Source organism: Scophthalmus maximus, chromosome 3, assembly GCF_022379125.1.
Source record: "Scophthalmus maximus strain ysfricsl-2021 chromosome 3, ASM2237912v1, whole genome shotgun sequence".
Lineage (NCBI taxonomy): Eukaryota > Metazoa > Chordata > Actinopteri > Pleuronectiformes > Scophthalmidae > Scophthalmus > Scophthalmus maximus.
In genome coordinates, this window is record NC_061517.1 from 5,029,314 (window position 1) to 5,048,706 (window position 19,393).

Genomic DNA, 19,393 nt, shown 5'->3' on the forward strand with positions numbered 1-19,393 from the left:
GTGTTTTGATGACTACCTTACTACCAGTCTTTACAATGTGCTGTTGGTAGGTGTCGCTGGTGCAGTGGACTGAGAGCGTTGGGCTGACACTTGTGGGAAGAGACCAGTCCTCCATGCAGCTGCGGACCCCTACTGGCCAAATTCTGAACTTCACCATCCTGCAGATCTTCCCCTTCACCTATGAGAGCAAGAGGATGGGCATCATCGTGCGAGTGAGTCCCAGAATCATTTATTTTCTTGTCACTAACGTTCCCCTCCGTTAGCAGCAGCTTTTGAGCATTTCTGCTTCGCTTGATTTTTTAAATATTTACTTTCAGTTACAGTCAGTGTAAGATAAGATAAATAAAACTTTATTTAATCCCACGCCGGGGAAATTCCCTCCTTACAGCAGCAGCAAGAGTCAAGGCAACAAGGGAACAGGTAGAAAATATGCAGTAAAAATGAGATAAAAGCTATTTACATTTTAAACAGAGTGCTATCCTTGTGAATGACGGCTATAATGTGCCCTGGTTTGGATTAGGGCTGCAAATAACGATTATTTAGTTGACTGTCATAGAGGAGCAAAGAAACCAGAAAATATTCATATTTAAGAAGCTAAATATATACAGTATATAATAGAATTTTCCTTTTTCTTTTTCACTGTAAATACTACTAATTTAGTAGACAATTACTAATCGATGAATCGATTAACTGTTGCAGCTGTAGTTTGGATTTGAATGCAGTGATTGGAATTAGAAAAATATGTAATAAATAAATATGCATATAAATAGATATTGCACAGAATGATACAAATTTTAGTCAGGTCCTTGTAGATCAGTGGTTGTTGCTATGATGCCGGTCATTACTTGGCTTTCCCCTGAAATAACAAGAATAAGCTAACATTATCTGTGTAAAAACTTACCTTACCACGACCTCTGACTAAGTCTGATGACTAACTTTATTTCTGTTGGCCGCCGTGCTATAACTCAGGAAGCCTGGGATTTTGAAGCTTGACTTCCTCATGATAATATTTTCAAGCCCTCCGCGAATGCCAAAATAAGTTATGCATTTCTAGGCAACGCACGGAATCTTGAAATGTTCACATCGGGCTCACGTGGGCGAGTGAAGCATACTTGGGTATTTCATTGTTTTTGTATCCTGGTCACGTGTCACGCAGGAATAAACTGGACATATTTTTTGGGTTCCAGGATGAATCGACGGGGGAGATCACGTTCTACATGAAAGGTGCTGATGTGGTGATGGCAGGCATCGTCCAGTATAACGACTGGCTGGAGGAGGAGGTGAGATTTCCCTCTTTTTTTTTTTTTTTCACAAATCATTATGCAATTGACAGTGATTTTATTGCCGTTATAAATAAACCCACAGACTGTGTATAACCTGCTGACTCCAGATGTTGTCGTGTCTGTGTTTTTCAAGTGTGGAAACATGGCGAGGGAAGGTCTGAGGGTCCTCGTGGTCTCCAAGAAGTCCCTGACCGAGGAGCAGTATCAAGATTTCGAGGTGAGCGCTCTGTCGTGAGTTCAGCCCCACAGTGCTCTGAGGCTCGGATGTCGACGGACTGCGTCTCATATTGATTCTAAGATAGGCGGAGATGCTGCTGCTTAAGTGTGGATAGCAATGTTCCAAATTCACTCTCTTGTGTAGTGAAACCATTACAGCTTGTAAACAACAGAAATATCCACTTTGTGTCGCACATCTGTTCTGCTCAAATTACAGTCGGACGCGGACTGATATCTTATGCCGACATGTTCAATATTTCCAAATGTCAAAGTGTGTTCGAGGGTAATAAGACTAACCTCTGACCCCTCAACTTCTAGTCCGTACACCCCACCCTCCCAAGCATACACACACACACACCCAGGCCCCACTCATTGTTTAAGCAAGGCAGGGCAGTCTCCCCTGCAGACTTCGTCCCCAGGCCCATTTTTGTGAAGTGTATAATTGTGTGAGCGGGGTGGGCACCAGTGACTCACCACCAGTGAGTCACACACAGAGTTTGTGTTCCCGCATGACTCACACTCAGATTATTTTTTGCTTTATCTCACTCGCAAATAGCCCCGGAGCCGAAACGCCGAAAATGGGCACAGACCCATTGATCACGTTTCTTTTATATTCATACTGAAACGTAAAAATCTTATATGGAAGTGTTGAATCCTGCACACTGTGTAGGGCATCCCTGTTGCTGTGTTTTCTCCATCTTTTCTTTACTCTTGCAAAGATTCGATCTTATTTATGCTAATTTTCACCTTCTTCCACATCCCTGCCTCGCGTCCCCAGGCGCGGTACGTCCAGGCCAAGCTCAGCGTCCACGACCGCTCCCTGAAGGTGGCCACAGTGATTGAGAGTCTGGAGATGGAGATGGAGCTGCTGTGTTTGACCGGGGTGGAAGACCAGCTCCAGACCGACGTCAGGCCCACCCTGGAGATCCTGCGCAACGCAGGCATTAAGGTCTGCAGCAGGATGACGGATGGCCTCATAGCTCACAGTAGTAACAACATTTTTTAAAAACCCATATGACACAAGTACATTTGTTTTTCATATCTACATAAAGAAAAGTCACTCAAACATTTGGATTTGTTCAAGAGAACCAGAAAGCTCATGAGTCTCTATTGTAAAGACTTGTCTGACAGTCCTCTTCGTTATTTAAAGGGTTGGTTCACCCAAAATAAGAAAAAAGATTAAAGATTTTTAGCTCTAGTGGAATCAAGCTGTGCAGGAAGGTTTAGTTGTATTTTCTCAAGTTCAGAGATCTGTATCTAAGATTTCTTCCTCCACCACAGTGCAGTGAATGAATTATAATTTCAGCTTCTCGCAGTGTTTAGAAAGTGAAATAACATAAAGAAATCTATATCATATTTCCAGAAACAGTGTCCCTGTACAGTTCTCGTGGGGAGTAGTTCTTCCACAGAAAGCTGCTCCAGGGAAACTTTGAAACAGTGACACTGTTCTGTGGATTATCCAGAGAAAAAAGTGCATTTTTCCCTGAAAGTCACAACTGAACTTTAAAAATGTAATTTTCAATGCTGTGATTCATTTAATCTCTGCTGAATGTGAGTGGAAGCAGAAATGTATGTGATGAATGTCTAAACCCCCCCATTCCATTAAGGTTAAGACTTTTCTTTTTGTGTAATTTGGATCTACTAAAAGCTTTTATAAGCAACTTCCAAAGCAACTCCATTAAGAATGAGCCTGAGACATGATCTGGATTCTTTGTCTATGCGATGACACGTGTTTGTCTCCCCTCTGAATCACAAGCAGAAGTAAGATAAGTCCACAAACTTCGGCTACAGGCAGGTTCCCGTGATCCAATTAGTCTTTTATGTCTTTTGTTAACTGATGTAACTGACAGGTTGTTGAAACAGAAAGGTATTTTCTTTGATTTGTTTACAAATCTGAGTGGAATTCCTCTTCAAACATATTTTTAAAAAACAACCATAAATTCTCTGGTTTCCTGTGTAGGTGTGGATGCTGACGGGAGACAAGCTGGAAACGGCCACGTGCACGGCGAAGAACGCCCATCTGATCACCCGCAACCAGGACATCCATATCTTCAGACCCGTAAGTGCAGGACAAGGACCTGTCTTCCCTTTTCTGTCTGCTTTCTGTCTCCCGACCCGGCCGACCCGCGGGCATCCGTCCTCTGCGCGGCCAAAGGCCCCTTTGCTCGTGGTCGCACAGCGCCGCCACACAACTATGCATGCAACCCAGGCCCCAGCGTCCACCGCCCGAATAAATCACCTCCCACCAGCGAAGGCATCCAAGCCACTGTCAGGGAGAACAAACAGGCCTTCGCTTCAGCCAGCGAGGAGAAACCAGCTGAACCACTCCCAGAGGGAACATGCAGAGGGCTCACTTCCTAATTAGTTTTTCAGGTTTCAGGCTCTCTCGTGGCTTTGATAGTCCCCCCCTTTCTGCCTTCCTCTCTGGAGCCGAGCCAGAGCAGAGAGGAGCGGCTGCCATATAGGAAGGTTACAACTTGCGCACAACTGCGGTTACTGGAAGAGAAACACAATGGTTGGCACGGCTTGAAAACCTCCATCCCAGCGGAGGGGGGGGGGGGACGGACTGCTGACTGGGCCTGCAACACATACATCTGGATTAGTTTCCTGGTGGCCACCAATGGCCTGATCTGGATTGACGTATGAACAGTCAGCGGCTGAAGGATATTCATAACGGAGCATTAACTCTCGTTGACAGATTAACACCATGCCTTGTCAGTGCGGCATTTTTGGAGAGATTTTAAAATCTATATTTGAAACTGACTGAAATTGTTTGGAAAGTCTGTTGTTTTTATATTTTCCCAGTTTCCCTATCCAATAAAGATTTCAGTACCACATATTTATAAGCACTACATAAACCTTTATTGAAGTGTGATGTAGTGCTACTTCACTTGTTGTGTATATTAATAAAACTACAAATTAAATATTTAGTAGTGAGCTCAGCCAAAGGGGGCAGTAGTTACATTTTATCGTCTTATTGACTTTTCATTAGGATCCCGATGATTTGATTATCGTTTTACAACATGCCGTTATTTGAAGTAATGTTTCTGTGAGCAAAATCTTAACGCAGATTATCGAAATAGATTAACGTTAGTTCGGTGGATGTCTGGCAGAAATGCGGTCGCTCTAACGCTGAAGCTGCCATTTCTTCTGCCTGATAACGATCAGGGCGCTGACAGTTTGTCACGCTTGATACATATTCTTGTGGAGAGCTTCTTTTTTTTCTATTGGTTGTGCTTCCATATGCGTGCATTGATAAATGTGTGGTTGTCATTGTCCTAGGTTACAACGCGAGGGGAAGCCCACCTGGAGCTCAACGCTTTCAGGAGAAAACACGACTGCGCTCTGGTGATATCGGGGGACTCGCTTGAGGTAAACACTGAGTGTGTCTGTGTGGGTGTGTGTGTCTCTAACCTCCTCCCACGGATTTATCTATACTTTATGAAACTGTTTTCTGTGTGATGCGTGATAATATCGCTGCCAATGAAGCATCTCTGGAAGTGGTATCTGTGGTTAGAGTCACTTTCCTGATCTGCAGTAGGCGTTTAAACTGTAAGTGGAATCGAGGTGCTGAAGATCCACAGCCGAGATCAGGCGCATGTGGTGGCCTCGTTTGCTCGCCCGTTTCACCGTGATCCGTTTCTCCTCACAGGTCTGCCTGAAGTACTACGAGTACGAGTTCATGGAACTTGCGTGTCAGTGTCCCGCTGTGGTTTGCTGTCGGTGCACGCCCACTCAGAAGGCCCAGATAGTGCGGCTGCTGCAAGAGCGCACAGGCAAACTCACCTGCGCTGTAGGTGAGTGGAAAATAGAAACCGCCCCAACAGCCGTTTCACTCGGAGGGAATCGGTCCAATCGGCTTTCAACTTGATCTTGTTTTCTTTCTCTTTTTTAATCCCTGGGTTTTTAACGTTTAACACCTCTCCTTTCTCCACATCCTCCGCAAAATATATTTATCTGTTTCAGCCAAAACCTCCGTCACTCATCTTCTCCCCAGCACTCCCTCTATGCCGGCTTGACCGTGGCCTTATTAAAATGCCAGGGTCAAGCACAGCTGATTTAAATATTATTATTTGAATCATATAGGATGATAGGACAGTGTTTCATGTTAATTTCTTCGATTTTGCAGCCCACCATAGTTTTAAATTTGTCCCGCAACAGTTTTATAATGAACAAATTCTTTTCAATTTCATATTTCATATTAAATGTACGACCTCTGACTTTGTTTATTGCTCTGTTGTGTCATTGTAGAACTGTGTGCAGCGCTTTTTAACTCCCCCTCTCTCGCAATCGCGCCCGCATTGTTGTTCCATCGAAACATCAATTCAATTTGTATCGTCCTTGCCGCCCTCCTCGTAGTTAAAAGCTGTAGGTGTGAGTGTCCCTGCGAGGGTCATGCACTTCGCAGCCTGCAGGGAGACTCCACTCTTACCTGTCACTCATAGCGAACTGTTCTCCACCACTGATTCATCCGGATCATATCACATTTTTTGGTTACAAAATTCTGATACACAAACTTTGAAATAACTAAATCATTTCTTGTGCTTCTCTTGTTTTACACACGAAAACGTCAGTAATGCAGAACAGTCGGACACAGCTCACTGAATTTAACATTTTTTCTTGTGGTTTTTCTTGTTTTATTTAAAATGTTTTTCATGAATTTCACCTACATCACTCAGCGCCGTTATCTCACCCTTTTATCAGGCAAATTCCAAACAGACATTTTATCTGGCTTGGCTGCAGCTCTGATCTGCTAATCGGGCCAAATTTAAGGGAGTGTCTCACAAAATACACTCACACACGCACGCACGCACGCACGCACGCACGCACGCACGCACGCACACACAAAATTCTCTCTGCAACCGTTTGTATTGGTGAGTCACTGATGTGAATTCTGACACTTCCATGGCTTTTTGTTTTCTCTTAGGGGACGGAGGAAACGATGTCAGCATGATCCAGGAAGCCGACTGTGGCGTGGGAGTGGAGGGAAAAGTAAGACTCGCTCCATCTCATCGCCTCACATTGACGTGCCGCTCTCACAGATTTTGGCTTTTGTGTTTCCTGTCAAGATCTCTCTCACGTTCAGAGACATGTAGAGGGACGTGCACACAGATGATTCCTCTTCATGAGGATCTATTGTCTGTGTAGAGGAAATAAACGATGACAGGATGCTATTGTGCTCAAGTAGAAAGTAAGAGTTTCTCATCGGGCCGCACCATGAATTTCTCTCTCTGTACGCTTCCCGTCAAGATGGCCACATGTAGTTTGCTAAAACATGAAACCTCGCACAGTACAATTGGTCTGCAGGGAATATTACTGACGGGAATTTCTCAACGTTTTGGGAAAGATGCTTATTTGCATTTTTTGCCAAGACATAGTTGAGAAAATTGATACCCCTCTCACATCTGTCCATTAAAGATGACGCTGGAGACAGCTGCATGTACCAGTGTGGAAAAGATGGGCCGCACCCTCGATCGGTCCAAAGTTTAAGCCTCATGCATGCAGACAAAAATATCCAGTTACCTTTACAGCTACTGGCAATTTACAGTTTCCACTAAAGATTCCAACCATCCTAAAAAACAAGGGCAAGTATTTGGCATGTGGGCGGGAAGAGGGAAACAACAGCAGAGGGAACATCTTTGTGAGAACATCTGTGCACGACACCTTACAAATGTACTCGTGTAACAGAGAATTAAGAAGCTGTAGAGATATATATTCACCATCAGACACACTGGAGTACTGGACTGGTTATTAAGTTTAAACAATAAGCTAATTGATCGATTATCGGCCAGCTGAGAGAAAAATCCACAACAGTTTTGATAACTGAATGAGAGGTCAGGTCCGTTCCACGATGAAAAGTGAAACGGGGCTGTTTCAGAATTCACTGTTCATTTATTTATTATAAAAAAGAGATTTCTCAGTCATCTGTCAGTGATCGAAAGACTTTTTCTTTTCACTGATAATTGAATAATTTTAATGAGTTTTCCTTTTTTAAAGCAAAGATGTTTAAAAATGATCTGGTTTTAGATTGTCAGAAGTGAATATTTGCTCTTTTTCCTTGTCTTCTTCAGACTGCTGGTCAAAAAAACAAACCTACATGAATATGTAATCTTGTGCTTTGGAAAATGAAGAGGGTAATTAGGTTAATTAGTTGCTGCTGTACTTTCTTATTATTAATTAATATGGTATTCAGTGTATTTGTGTTCCCAGGATTTCTTTGAATCTGTAGATCTCATTCTTAATTCTTAACAGTGTCGTGTTTTTAGACTAGTATCTGTTTCCAAATAGCCAAACTAGGGCTGCAACTAACCATTTTTTTGTTTGGTCCATAAAATGTCATAAAATAGTCAAAAATGTCGATCGTGTTTCCCAAAACCCCAAGATGATGTTTTGTTTTGTCCACACACCAAAGATATTTAGTTTACTGTCACAAAGGAGCAAAGAAACCAGAAGATAATCACATGGAAGAAGCTGAAATCATCAGAATTTTGTCTTTCTCACCATAAAAACTACTTGAACCGAATAAACGATTATCAAAATAGTTGGCGATAATTTAGGAGTTGTTTACTAATCGATTAACTGTTGCAGCTCTAAGCCAAACATGCATCTGTCGCCGTACCATCAAATTACAGTAAACAAAGTTCTGTTTTTCAGGTCACCACTTTTCCTGACTTCTCACTGTCCTCTGTGCTGTGTGTTTGACAGGAAGGAAAACAGGCGTCCTTGGCTGCTGACTTCTCGGTGACTCAGTTCAAACATCTAGGTCGTCTGCTCATGGTTCACGGTCGGAACAGCTACAAACGGTCTGCGGCCCTCAGCCAGTTTGTCATCCACCGGAGCCTGTGCATCAGCACCATGCAGGTAGAAGAACAACGCTTACGTTCATCGGCCGTATTGAACCGTTGGCTCAGTTTTCACAACAGTGAGTTTCAATTTGCAAAAAACTCTGACCACCAAATCCGGCAATCCCTCCCACTTTGTCCCAGAGAGCGTGCAAAACGAAAACATCTGTGTTAACACAGAAACACTAGATGTTAATCCATGAATTTGAGACATTTCTGTGTTTAAAATAGCAAATATTGCTGCCAAACTAATCCTCATCAAAACGAAGTCTGTAATGGTTATTTTCTTGTACATGATGTAAGAATGGCTTATGAAAGCTTTCATTTAATTAAGTTAATATACTGCTCATATACAACTTAATGGTAAATCCTGACAAAGACAAAATGATGATTCAGATTCTACTTTACTGTGCCAATTTACAATTTTCTGTTCGGTTTCAACAACAAAGTTTGTCAAATGTTTCAGTCAGGAGTTTAATCATCTAAAATACAGACAATATATTAAACCACAATTTACATTATTGTAACTGACACCTATTGCATTATGACATTTTGACTGTAATCGAAAAAGAAATCTAAAACATGGCAAGAGGAAAAGAAATTGCAATAGCACTTATTTTTTCCTTTGTCTGTCTTCCACTACTACCGCAAGTTATAAGGAGAGCTGGTTTGCATTTCTGTGCACTAGCTTGATGAAAATAAGGGGAATCCTTGCACAACACATGTTGTATTGATTCAGTTGAATGTCCTGAAACTAAAATGAGGTGGTTATACTCTGAGGACTGAGCCTATGAGTCAGCATTTAAAGACAGTGTTTTTGTGTTTTAAGGTAAGATTTTAGAAAGTCACTTTGGCTTTTTTCGCTTTCCACATCAAAACTCAGAGCTAAATTTACAATACCATATTGTAAAAAGTCTAAAAAAGAAGAAAAAAAAAAGTGTTGTATGGGTTATGTTTATCCACAACACCTAACGTCTAAATGTGAGGAGGAAATGATTGGGGGCGAGGCAGGGAGAAGTTCCAGGGGTGGTCATGGCAGGGTGGGGTGTATGATGACTCAGAGGAGTGGGCCCATGCTGCCCTTCTGAGCAGCCCCCCCAACACACACACACACACACAGATGCACACTCACCCGACACCGTCCCCAATACACTTCCCATGTCCAATCTCAGCCCCCGGTGGAGGGACAGCCCGTGACTCACCGCACCGTGGACTTTGTGGTTTTTAGGGAGGCCCTCCTCCACATGTCTCACATTAACACCGACCACAGCCGCAGCTGTGACCTGTCTGGTTTCGGGGGCCGTCTGGACGGTCGGCCCGACAAGTTGACAGCTCAATACCGGCATCATCCATATGCTGGCGACACACATGCCAGAATTAGTCAGTGCCGTTTTTCTCCTGCAGTAGCAGCCGAGTGAGGATTATAGCGGCGTTGCATTTAATGTGGGATTTAGCTTAATTGTTTAGTCAGAGTGTGGTCACCTTTTAAATCTGTGTGTTACCATGACAGGTTAATGTTTCTATTTTCTTTTGCTCCTATGTCTTTTTTTGTGACTAGCATTTGAAAAGTGATGCCCCCGTTTCCCTCCATTATCATCATCAGTAATGCCATCCAAATATTAATATGAAAAGAAGAATGAACTGCTTTCTTGTGTTGTTCTTGTCCCCAGGCGGTTTTCTCCTCTGTTTTCTACTTTGCTTCAGTCCCACTCTACCAAGGATTTCTGGTCATTGGGTAAGATACAAACTCTGTGAAGTGCAATGACGCGTCAAAAGAGACATTCCCTCTGTGTTAAGGCACTGCTGAAAAGTGAGAAGGGGAAAATGTGAAAGTATTAACTGCACAACTGATGCATTTGTGATGAATCCAAAATGTGTGAAACTTTATGCCCTCGTGCCATTTTGTCTGGCGCATGTTCTCCACACTGACGACAATTGGTTTTGTCTGTTTCAGCTACACCACCATCTACACCATGTTCCCTGTCTTCTCCCTGGTGTTGGACAAGGATGTTAAGTCCGAAGTTGCCATGTTATATCCAGAGTTATACAAAGATCTCTTAAAGGTATATAATGAGAGCTCTCCCCCTAAACGCAGCCAAAAATATTCAAAACGCAAGACATAATATTCATATTATGATCCGCTATTCTCTTTCAACAGGGTCGGCCTCTATCTTTCAAGACATTTCTAATATGGGTCCTAATAAGTATCTATCAAGGTAAGGAAGAGTTATTGCAAACTGCAGATAATCATGAGTCAATGACTACAGAGATAATCATAACCTCAGAAAACAACAACAACGTCCAGACTCAGCTGGTTTGGAGGTTTGGAGGAGGCATCAGGTGAGAATAAGATGTTTGCCCGGCTAGATTACATGAAAATGCTTGTAGCTAAAGTCTTTCAGCTAGCTCCCTTGCTGCAACCCACATTCATAAAACCCCTCTTGATAACTATCAGTCCTTCATAGCTCTAAGGTTATGTTAACACCAAATGCAAAGCAAATTATTTGGGCAATGAGATTATGTACAAAGTCAATGCAAAGGCGGGAATGGCGCGATGCAAATATCGCCAAGACCCGAAATCTGCGCTTGAGTTGAAATACCTGAACTGAAGCCAAATGTTCACGTGTCGTGAAGGCCATTTAGCATTGAGATCCTCCCGACGCCACTGACAACGGGGGGACCTTCACTAATTCGAATGACCCTGCGGTCAAACTTTGCGTTTGCGTAATCCTGCGGCCTCTTCTTGTCTTCCACAGGGAGCATCATCATGTATGGGGCACTGCTGCTCTTCGAGTCGGAGTTCGTCCACATCGTTGCCATTTCCTTCACGTCTCTCATCCTGACCGAGCTGCTGATGGTGGCCCTGACCATCCAGACGTGGCACTGGCTCATGATAGTTGGCGAGCTCCTGAGCTTGGCCTGTTACGCCGCCTCGCTCGTCTTCATGCACGACTTCATCGGTGAGTGAACCGAAGACGCGCCAGCCCGTGCTCTGTGTATTCACAGAGACAAGAAAACAGATGCAGTCCCCCTCCCGCTCGTTTCACTGCAGCCTGATTGATGCGATTGCGCTTTGGCCGACCTTGAAATAGTGCGTCAGCGTTCAGCAGCGAGGTGGTCCTCGTAGTTCACATAAAGCCTGTGGGGTACAATAATGCTGGATATGATGAAGTCCAAAGGTGAGAGCGCTGACAAACTGACATACCGCAGTATCAAAGAGGAAATGCCAACAGCCCTGTTAGTTTCCTGTGGACTGTCGTGGCTCGTGTTTATCACACAAAAGGTGCGTTTTGTCAAAAACACACAAAAATAGTATTCTCCCTAGTGTTTGGACACGCCTGAAACATAAACAACTTAAATAGCAGAGGCGAGAGTATTGTTGGTGCTTATATTACCCCATTGCAGCCCCCTTTTGCCAGGCTATCGAGCATTTATTTACTCAAACTGGCCCCAAAAAAAAGGACAATTTTAGTTGTTGCCATTTAAAGAATCGTGACATGTACACAATACTCCAACCGAGAGCTTTGCAGGCCTTTATTTTCAGCTTTATGTGGGGTGTGGAGTTCCACATTCAGCCTTCACTCTCGACCACTGAGGATCATGACTCGTGTGTGGTCGAACGTACCCTTTTTGGACACTTTTCTTGTAGTCGGACTGGAATAGATTTTTTTTTTTTTTCAAAAGAAGCTATTCTTCTGTTGCTTCGCAGTTTGCACACTTAGTCTGACATTTTGTATTCAATTACTTTTCCATCCCAGAAATATTAAGTCAAGGATCTTTGTTTAATGATGAGAGATGTACGTGTGTCTCCTACAGTCTAACTCTGATTTTTGACTCTTTGTCTGCGTCAGATGTCTACTTCATCACCACGGTGTCGTTCCTGTGGAAGGTGACTGTCATCACGCTGGTGAGCTGTCTGCCACTTTACATCCTCAAGTACCTGCGGAGACGCTTCTCTCCGCCCAACTACTCCAAACTGACCACTTAAAGAGCGAGAGGCGCCTCCTTAACGGGGGGGAACACAGGAAGTCGCCCCTGTCTTCACCCAGTGGAGCCTGAACTAAGACCAGAGAATCGAACATGGATTCATGCCCCCCCCCCCCCCCCCCCTAATAATGTTCTGAAATGAAAAGTTTTCCTCAGATAAACGCGGAAGACGGTGCAGAGGGTTTCCGTCAGGGACAGGTCGTTTACTGAGTTTCTGTTAGCAAGCAGTGTTTCATGCTGCATGTGTCCAATGCAAAGACTAACTGACGGCTGCTTCCGACTTATTTACAGTCAGCTCTTCCCGCAGAACTACACACATAAAAATATCGTATGTTATATAATAATGTGGCTATCGCCTCTGTGTATTAGATTAAGACACCAAATGAGTTCAGTAAATTATGCGAGTCAAGGTTGTTATATAATGTCAAAAATCTAATTGGGGAGAAGCAACCGGAAAAGTTGGACGTCTCACTCGGTTATTTTATGAGTCACTTGGGCTGGAGGCTAATTCTCTCTAATTTCTAGTTACATCTCAGAGAACAAAGTCGTTTTTATTATTAGACGCTGAAACTGACGTGGGGTTCTCGCTCAGCTCCTGATTCACCCTCCCCTCAAACGCTGATCGAGAATTACACGGTAAAAGAAAGTTTACTGGCTAGACTTTGCATAAAACGCACGTCCGCAAGTTTGCGTATTTGTTTATGCGTCACTCCGATGCTACGGCCCCGACACGGCGGAGGTGGTGTGGCTGTTTATTTTAGAGTGACCTGTGGTGTCTGACGTTAAATGCGTCCTCGCGTCCCTGTAATGGGGCCCTGAGTTGTTCGTCGTGTTTGTGGAAAGCGCGCTGAAAACAACCGCAAAGGAGTGTCGGTTATTTGCAGTCGAAACCTTCCGCCGGGGCTCCCGGCAGGCTGCTCGTCCGCAGAGGAATTTCGTCGCCTCTCATGTGGCCGCTCGGGCCCGGGGCCAGCACCCGCCACGCTGAAAGCAATGCATGATGACTCACTGTAACAGTGACCCGAAGCCATAAGTGAAAATACCCGTGCGACCGTCGACTAATCTCGGGCCTCCTCACCTTCCTCACTGCTACTAACCTTCACAGTTCCGCTGTGGGAAAAAAAAGAAGACAAAAAGAAGGGATCAAATCACGACTCATCAGTCGGATACAATGTGAATATTGTTCAAAAGTATTACTGCTGCACATGAAAAAAAAGGAAGGGTACGTTAATTCTCTATATTCACTGATCACTGTAAAAAGTTGGCAACTAACATGATCACAGTTCATGACCACGTTTCCCTTTATTTCAAAGTGACCACAAAACATTTCTGCTCTGTTTCTTTAAACCAGAAAGTCCAGGGTGCCATAATTCATCCGCTCTCTGCTCCGTTGAACTCAACTTCTAATCCTCAGTGAATTCATCTGCTGTTTTGCACATGATTTTTTTCTTTTCTTTTTTTTTTTACGAGTGACTCTTACATTTTTATGTTGACATAAAATTATAAAACATGAAATGACACTAAAACAACCTGCTTGTTTGTAAATAGCTAATTCTTTTTTTTTATTTATTAACCTGTTTTATTTAACGGTGTCGATTGCACTCATCAAAAAAAGGGAGAAATGTCCTGAAGTCAATGTTGTGATGATGATGATTAATAAATCCCATGTTTTCTTTTCTTATGTCCGATTTTCTTCCACGTCACACATGGTTTCAATGTGTTTTCAATGAGTATTATTGTAGATTTATTTAATATCGTTAAAATGTGTTGGCACATTATGTAACTAAGGAATAAGCTATAAGAAGCTTAAAACACCTGTTGGTAGGATCAGCTCATTGTTGGTTTTGCTCATTTTAGGATTTTTTTTATTTACAATTAAAAGAAAATCGAAATTCACAAACACCCTCAAGATGACAACTTTGAGGAACACATTTAGTGAAATGTACCAACATGACAGGTGTTATGAGATTTTGCAAACGTCCGAAGGACTATGATGTAATTTTGGGGTTTTGCGAATTCAAAATGTGACACAGCCACGTTATGCTGAATAATGGAGCTTGCTGGCTTCGTGACCGTTTCCTGAATTTTTCGAAGTGGAACAGATTTTAGCGTAACGTGACCTCACACTAAAAGTCACGTCGAGATTAAAATCAGGGAAACCCCTAAGAACTGTAAGTAGAAAAAAAAGAAGTGAAATGAAAAGGGTTAACATTTCCTTTTTCCCGAGCCAATTCCCCCAGAGAAACAGAGTTTGGACATCCACATGTTTGTGTGTGAAAACAATCATGGTTACTGTGGTTGTGTTCCACTTGGGTTTCTGATGAGGTGTGAGTTACACAGGACGCAGGTACAGGCTGATGGACGGGGCTGGATGTTTGGCAGCGTCTCGCCAGAGGAGGGAGTCCCTGATGCCTGGAGACCAGAGACGCCCGTGTGTTCACCCTCCTCCCCCTCTCCTGGTCACATCCAGGTCATCCACATCATCTTAAACCTTGACTCGGAGCGTGATCAGGTATCAAAAAGCAAACACAAGATGAAGGTAATTGTTCAATTATTATTATTTATTTTTTTATAGATGAAAACGTGTCTCTTTTCTTTGAAATCTGCGCTCTTTGAGTTGTTAGAGGGAAAACGTTAATTATCCTTGTAGGTGCCCAGAGAAGGTTTTAGTTGGACGAGACTTTCAGTCATAAAATCTTCTTTTTTTTTTTTCAAACGGAGTCAAGCACCTCAGTACTGCATGTTCAAATTAAGACGGTGTTATGGCCAACTTTTCCTTTTCCTCCTCTTCCATTTGCCCAAATGCGCAAGTTATACGATTAAAAGAAACCATTTGTCTTAATCAGCCCCATGAAAATGTGAAATTCCACTCCAGAGTCAACAGAGCTGCCTGCAAACCTTAACATCTGCGGTCTTTCCCTCCTCTCTGGAAGACACGGAGCCCCCCGCTGGGTCGCTGCCAAATCCACAATCCAATCAGAGTCAAAGCAAATTCAGAAATTGACTATTTTTTTTACAAGGTTTGGATTTTCAGCCTATCAAAAAAAAAGGGGGGGTGGTAGCTCACTACTGTTACTCTTACATAACAGAACCAGGCTAATAGTCACAAGGTCGATGCATTTTATCTTTGGCACTTCAAGACAGGAATTTGTTTTCCAGCTCGGAAACATCGTACACGCTGCTTCCCAATGGAACAGAGCAAGACAGACGGAGAGAGGGAGAGAGAGAGAGGCCGTGGATATGCTACAGAACACACCACAGACCGTCACAGGCCCCCTGACTGGAGCGGTTCATGCGGATGATACCATGGAACCATGTGGGATCCATATCCAACCTTCAGGCCAAGGCGACCACATCAACAAGGCCACTGGGCCTCCGCCAGTTTCCTGGAGAACACTCCTGCTCCATAGCTGGGCTCTGAGGTCAGCGTGTGCTTCTGTGTCTCCTCCGATTGGTTAAAAGGGCCCGATGAACGCTTGCTAGGATTGTTACTTGCACTCACAGACACACGGCAGGTACAAGATACTGTATCTACAACTATATATCTGTATCCAACCATCAATTATCTCTACCGCTTTATCCATTTTCAAGGGTCGCAGGGCGGTCCGGAGCCAATCGCAGCTGACGTTGGACAAGAGGCGGGGGTTCACCCTGGACAGGTTCGCCAACATACAGAGACAAACGAACCAGTCCCACTTACATTCCCACCTACGGTCAATTCAGAATCTCAAATTGACCGAACCATAACTGCATGACTGACTGGTTGGTTCGAACCAAGAGCCTCCTCGCTGTGAGCCGACAGTGCTGACCACTGCAACACAGTGCCGCCCTATATATATATACACAAACATAATCTACAATACTACTAGATTAAAATAAGTAGAAAAAGATGAGAATTAAAGATTTGAATGTGTAGACGCGGCGAGCTGTTTTTCGAAACAACAGAAAAAACCCTTGATGGATGATTTGGATTAATGAACAAGCTAACTCGCATGAATTGTTCACTACGCATTGTTATTGCTCTGTATAAACATTGGATTTTGGCAATGACAGGCCGCCTCCCCTCCCTGAAACATTGCAAAGCATGAACGCACACACACACACACACACACACACACACACACACACAAACACACACCCTCCGCTGGCTCTATATTTAGCTCTGAAGGCCTCGGAATGCTTTGATTCTTCTCAACACCCGCGTTTGTTAAAGCCGAGCCTCGCACATGTGTTTCCCTGCCTCTCCCTGTGATCTCTAATGACAGCAGTTAATTCCTCCCAAAGCAACGCCACAAAAAGAGGAAACCCCCCACTCTCGCGCCACACGAAGACCGACTTGATTTAATACACTTTTAAGCGACTGCAACACGTGAATCATTGTGATCGAAATGCAGTCGGTTGTTATGTAGGAAGTTGTGACTGGAGACACGAGTTTCTCTCTCTCAGCTGAACTGCTGAGTACGGTCACTTTGTTTTGACTACCAAATATTTCCTCCTGCACATCTGCATTGTGCTCAGAGTGGATACCAAGTGATGTTGAATTTATGAAATACTGTAGGATAGGATAGGAAACCTGGGTAAGACAGAAAATAGTTTTGACAGCAGGGTGGGGGGGGGTGATATTGTTTCTTGGGATTTCATACGACTGCGCCGAAAAGGGAAAAATCCATGAGCTAGTCGGCCACTTTTCCGCTGGACTTAAGACACTTGAATTCTTTCTGCAAACATTCGAGTATCGATTAGAATCCTATTACATAAGGAGGCGTTTCTTTGCGCAGCGTGGATGTATGCAGTTTCCATGTTGACGGAACGTATGAGTTCATTCGCACAAGTCGGAAAAAGGAGCAAAATGTTTTCCAGGGATCTCAAGTTGTGGCAGGAAGGAAATAAGATTCCTCTCTTGCACAATGACGTGCCAGCGGTGCCCACACTGGAATCCTGTCAGTGGTCTCGGCAGCTACGGCGCTGCTCGTCCAACATCTACTGTTATAATGGAACACGACCCAATTAACCGGCTTGCTACTTCAACAGATCATCCAATTGTGTATATATGTGTTTTAATTACTGTTACTTCCCTTGGATGTTTGACAACACAGATCTATTTCCACATTCATCAGCTGAAAAGAGATAGTTTGGTGCTTTGTTTAGGTTTTGTACAGAAAAGCCTCCAACAAAATATGCAAAAGGGTGATGAGAAACCTTCAGTGCACTATTAGTGTGCAACTTTTGAAAATGTACACTTATTTGCATATTTAAAGGAGCAGTATGACAGTGAAAAACAATAAGACAAAGAAAGCTTCGACGTTTTGGGAAATGCTCTTGTTGAATTACTTGCTGAGACTAACGTAACAAATATTGATTCTACTCACGTCTGTACGGATATGATGCTGCAGCCAGCTAACTTAGCTTAGCACAAAGACTGGAAGCGGGGGGATCAGCTAGCCTGGCCCTTCAGGATAACAATGAAAAATAGAGTAGGCCGTGACGTAACGTAAGTTTTTTGATTCCACTCTTTATCGATATGGATTTTTCTAAAATGTCATTCATGTAATGTTTTAGTTGTGCCGGACAGTGTTGCAGTGCATGCTGGGACAGGCTCCAGCCCCCAGCAAGCCCCGAAATGGAATGACCGGCGTAGGGAGCGGATAGGTGGATGGATGGATGGCTTGCACTACATCTCACCAAGAGGTAAAAGGTTTAATCGGAGTTAATGAAAAGGGAGTAAAAGCACGATGAGAGAGCAGATCGAAAGACCCGGGTGGAGGCAAAAGTCCACGCTTCCCCTTTTGCACCCTGAATTTGCTTGGAGAGATTTCCATGAGACACCGCACAGAGCACAGCATTTCCATATCGAAGTTCCACTGCTCGGATTTAAAAGCTCAATCACACACGTGTTACACTTGGAAAAACTCGAGCGGGGCAATGCTCTAACCCAGACAACTCCGTGAGCTGTTTCACAGTGATGGAAAATGCTGCATGAACTTGGAAAAAACTGGGTTCTCTGAGAAGAAGAAGGGAGGGGAGAGAAGGGGAAAGAAAAAAAAAAACGGAAAACGGAAGTGCAAACTCGGCCGTCTGGACAGAGGCAGTTTTCCTCTCTCAAAGCGTGTGCCGTACTCGTTTGCTCATTCATGATGTGAGTTGCATAAGTGTTCCGTAACAGTGGAGGAATTTACATCTGGTAGACAGGGGCTGCCGGACGGTTACCCCCAACACGTCGCCTCCGTCCACTGCGGTTTACGGACTCATTGCAGTCTACTTGTTCACCCAACAGGTCTAGCGCAGCGCTAACTCCCTCCCTCAGACTACTCCATGCCCCCCCCCCCCCCCCCCCAACACATTTTCCTCTGCATGGCCTTCGGTCCTGGCCCAGGACTAAACTTAGCAAACAAAAATATGGTACGTTTTATCGGCTTTTGATCCGTTCCCGTTTACTGGACTTCTATCAAATTGCTGGATGATGTGATAATGTATGTGTTAAGTATTATGCCTTATTTAAAAAGGTTGACATTTTGGGGAATACTATACTCCCTGCCCCGCGATAGGCTGGCGACCTGTCCAGGGTGAACCCCGCCTCTCGCCCAATGTTAGCTGGGATTGGCTCCAGCCCCCCCGCGACCCTTAATTGGATAAAGCGGTAGACGATGGACGGACGGACGGATGGATGGACTATACTCTTCCTGTTCAGAGTTAGCCTCAAAGATTGATACCACTCTTATTTCATATGCTTGGCACAATGCTGCGTTCCAGTATACGTCAGAACCTCGGAAGTCGGGGTTATCGTTCCATTATAATCTCGGGACTCTGAAGTACCGACCTCCGAGTCGGAAGATGCAACTGGAACGCCCTCCCTAAATTGGAATTTTGACTCGGAAGGTCGGAGGAAAGTCACCACCCCGACTTCCGAGCTCCGAGGTATAATGGAACGCGGCAGAAAGATTGTAAACGGGGAAACAGCTAGCCTGGCTTTGTACAAGTGTCTTAAAAATTCACTGACCACCAACAAAACAACTTAATAGTTATCAACAAACAAGATATAATAGGTTGATTAACATATAGAATATT

At 43.8% G+C, this 19,393-nt stretch overlaps 1 protein-coding gene across 1 annotated transcript in view; it reads left to right on the forward strand.

The window, feature by feature from the left end:
• The window catches only part of LOC118316941 (probable phospholipid-transporting ATPase IIA), a 31,593-nt gene extending 17,588 nt beyond the window's left edge, over nucleotides 1-14,005 (forward strand). The window contains exons 15-28 of the mRNA XM_035645242.2: nucleotides 51-212; nucleotides 1,188-1,280; nucleotides 1,417-1,500; nucleotides 2,278-2,448; nucleotides 3,460-3,558; nucleotides 4,782-4,871; nucleotides 5,152-5,296; nucleotides 6,427-6,491; nucleotides 8,205-8,360; nucleotides 10,012-10,076; nucleotides 10,296-10,404; nucleotides 10,500-10,557; nucleotides 11,098-11,301; nucleotides 12,193-14,005. Coding sequence (XP_035501135.1) covers nucleotides 51-212; nucleotides 1,188-1,280; nucleotides 1,417-1,500; nucleotides 2,278-2,448; nucleotides 3,460-3,558; nucleotides 4,782-4,871; nucleotides 5,152-5,296; nucleotides 6,427-6,491; nucleotides 8,205-8,360; nucleotides 10,012-10,076; nucleotides 10,296-10,404; nucleotides 10,500-10,557; nucleotides 11,098-11,301; nucleotides 12,193-12,329 — 1,638 coding nt within the window. The 3' untranslated portion in view covers nucleotides 12,330-14,005. The remainder of the gene's footprint in view (nucleotides 1-50; nucleotides 213-1,187; nucleotides 1,281-1,416; nucleotides 1,501-2,277; nucleotides 2,449-3,459; nucleotides 3,559-4,781; nucleotides 4,872-5,151; nucleotides 5,297-6,426; nucleotides 6,492-8,204; nucleotides 8,361-10,011; nucleotides 10,077-10,295; nucleotides 10,405-10,499; nucleotides 10,558-11,097; nucleotides 11,302-12,192) is intronic.
• Nucleotides 14,006-19,393: the final 5,388 nt, after the last annotated feature.